Source organism: Poromitra crassiceps (assembly GCF_964638095.1).
Source record: "Poromitra crassiceps genome assembly, chromosome: 20".
In the NCBI taxonomy this organism is placed as follows: domain Eukaryota; kingdom Metazoa; phylum Chordata; class Actinopteri; order Beryciformes; family Melamphaidae; genus Poromitra; species Poromitra crassiceps.
Window position 1 is genome coordinate 28,661,176 of NC_139637.1, and position 3,471 is coordinate 28,664,646.

Consider the following 3,471-nt stretch of genomic DNA (forward strand, 5'->3'; position numbering starts at 1 on the left):
AAAGCACAAGTCAAACTTCTTATCTTTCTGGAGACATCTTAAATGGAAACTATAGCCGTTTGCTTACCAGAGTCTGGGAAGTGACGTTATTGCTGGTGAAAAAGCTGCGAGCTAAAATACCCAAACAAGGCCAGTCCTATCTGAACATTTGCTAGTTTTACAGGGCCTTTCTTCTTCATGGTATATTCTTCTTCTGTGGTACCGTCGCCCAAGCGGCTCACTGCTACTTTCTCTTATCAAAGGCACTTTCATAAGGTATTTGGACCTTTTATCATGCACATTTTAATATGAAACTTTACACATAGACTGTCAGATATCTGCGAATAAAAGGGACTTGAGACAGCTGACAATTTACCTCTTGAATAGAACGCAAAGAAGGAGGAAGTACGTCACTCGTGTCCCCAAACAAAGGTGGCCGGATTTGTGCATGGCGTTGGTTCCGTTAACTCTTTGTGAAACACACAGGCTGGTGTAATAATATGTTTTTGTTGACTTTTCCTGTGCCCTGTCTGTATTAGACATTGCCTCCCCGCACCCCCTGAGTGAAGACCTCCCACACCTTTACCCGCGGAGCGCCCTCCCCATCCCTGAGCCCTGAGGATGTTGGAGGGCCTTGTTGCCTGGGTACTCAACACATACCTGGGCAAATATGTCAGCAACCTAAATACAGACCAGCTCTCCATCGCCCTTCTTAAAGGTGAATACACATCACACCCAAGTAGACCTTTTTCACAGCAACCATTTTGATGTGTCACAGCAGCGTAAACACAGGTGTAACTAATTACATTAATGATGGTTCTATTCCATTTAGCATGCACAATACCAGTGGGCACCAGCTCTGCATATAAGTTAAACTGAAATAGTTCCAACGTAGGCATAAGTTACAACAAATCTTACATCTAGTAGGTGTAAAGTCCTCCATAACATAGCGGTTGGAATATTGGCAAGGCGCATCGTTTTGAAAGGTGGGGTAACGATAACTTGGAAGATGAGGATATTTGGTTAATAACATGAACTATTTTAGCTGTTCATTTTAGCCATTTAAACTCTGCTACTGTAGCAAAGTGCACGAAAGACTTGTTTTTGCACACACTTATTGAGCATGACAGGTTGTAGCCTACAAAATACATTCAAAACAACAATAAGTAAGTAAGGTTAGCCTACTTTATTTTCTGAGAGGATCATCATTCGGTAAATTACAATGCAATGATGCTGAAGAGTGCTCACCACAGATGTAACAGTCTATAGCCCCTTCTAAACATGCAGTGAAGTCCTGATCATTACCAACTGCATGTTTAGAAACAATGATCTGCTTTGTGCGCATGTAACGGCGTTGTGTTGGTGGTACTTGCAGCAACCCATGTTAAGGGCTTGCCCAGGAGTGGTTTTAACTGCCGACTTTCGGCTTGCTGGACGGACACGATAACCACTGCACCAAGGGATTGGCGGAGCTGATTAACGTGCCTTTATACTGGGGAGTGAGTTTAACCAACCTACTCGCTACCACTCGGGACTCACCAGGACTCGCATTCATTCGGTTACACGCACTCCCGCGAGTGCGGATCTTTACCATCCGAGCCCCTAGTCTATTGTCCGCATCGCTGGCAGAACGCCTGTAGTTTAGCAGCTTCATTATCCCAAACATGATGTGAGTGAACATGATGTGAGTGAACATGATGTGAGTGAACATGATGTGAACATGATGTGAGTGAACATGATGTCAGTGTTACCCCGCTAGCCGGGCGCTTCTCGCTCATACTGAGCACATTAGCGCCCGGCGAAAGTCGCGCATTTCCCATCAAACACTGTGCCATTTTCACGTCTAGGTCTAAAAGCCGGCTCCTACCTGAGTCTTCACGTGAAGTGAAGACGCTATCCGATGCAAAACATCCTCTTCATGTAATGACATATAGTTGTTGCATCCAAATTGTTGCATAAAATCCACTTTTCTGTCTTTCAAAAACCGAAAGCATTTATCTGGAGCACCTCGAGCAACCCGGAAGTCATTGTTCCGGATTGCTTCAGATCAGAGAAGAAGAAGAAGCGGTGCTCCAGATAAAAGATTGTCAGCATGATTTTCCATTCTGCTTAATTTGACAACACCGTGATTAACACCGTTTTCACCATGCTTTTCACTGATTGGCCACAGAAAGTGAAAACGTCATTTTCTGCAACAATATTTTGGTTAGTGTGGAATTTACGCTTTATTAGTTAGGATGTACCCTAAGCAAAGATGATGCAACTAAACAGACACAAGTTTAGTGTCAAACTAAGTAGCTTCAACATAACAGTTAGTGTAGACTTGACACCCTAACTTGAGAACTTGCGTTCAGGTGGTGCAACAGTCTGCAGGGCCATGGCACTGGAATGGAACCATCATTCATGTTATACACCTGTGTTTACCCTGCTATGACAAGTCAAAATGGCTGCTGCGAAAAAGGTCTATAGTTTATTGTTACTGATCTAGATACTAAACTTTTTGAGATCATGTTGATACCCAGTTATGGTTATCATTGGCCTTTAACAAATTTTAAAGATTACCAAAATGTATAAGATTACCATAAAGTGAAAATGCAGTCATCATTTACTCACCCTCATGCCGGTGGAACGTCAAATGGTTTTTTAGTCAACAAAACATTCCTGGAGTTTTCCAGGAAAACAAGTTACAGCATTCTGCTAAACAATTGAAGTGAATGTTGACCAACTTTCAAACGTCTCCATGCTCAGTTGGTGTACTCCATGGCCCCTATCGTCCCACTGGCCATAGGCGCTAAACTGGAGTTAAACGCAAAAAAACACACTTTGCGCCTCATGCACCAGTGCACCCCATACAACCCAGGCGCATAGACTGCGTCAAGTCAGCCAGAATGTAAGGAGGTCGTCCACTTTAGCTCTTTCAAAATAAAACCCTCGTTCTAACTAGGGATGGGCATCGAATTTCGAATTTTCGAATAATCGTTGTTATTATCATGGTCGACTTTTATTATTGAAATTCGAAATTCGTTTTTTGAAAAAAAAAAAAAAACATTTTTTTTTTTTTTTTTGTGAGTGAAATGTTGCATTGTCTCCCCTGATTCTAAGAATAGTCGAATCGCTTGGTTTGAGAAAGTAAAACAATTTTTATAAGCAACCTCTCCCTCTTCATGGGATTTCATCCGCCATTCATTTTTCCATAAACCTTGCTTAAAATGCTTATAAAAATTGTTTTACTTGCTCAAACCAAGCGATTCGACTATACTTAGAATCAGGGGAGACAATGCAACATTTCACTCAAAAAAACAAAAAAACAAACAAAAAAAAATTAATTGATTTTTAATTTTTTTTACATTTTATTTTTATTTTCGAATTTCGATTAAAAGTCGACTTTGGCCAGCGAATTTCGAATAGTGTTTTTGCTAGAAATGCCCATCCCTAGTTCTAACGTTAACATTTTGAGTACCGTAATGCTTTACAGCCACAGTTGAACTATTA

At 41.3% G+C, this 3,471-nt stretch overlaps 1 protein-coding gene across 1 annotated transcript in view; it reads left to right on the plus strand.

Moving 5' to 3' along the window:
• Positions 1–600: 600 nt before the first annotated feature.
• vps13d (vacuolar protein sorting 13 homolog D) overlaps positions 601–3,471 on the plus strand; it is a gene marked incomplete at its 5' end in the record, with an annotated part of 162,147 nt that continues 159,276 nt past the window's right edge. The window contains one exon of the mRNA XM_083657137.1: positions 601–697. Within this exon, the coding sequence (XP_083513263.1) occupies positions 601–697 (97 nt within the window). The remainder of the gene's footprint in view (positions 698–3,471) is intronic.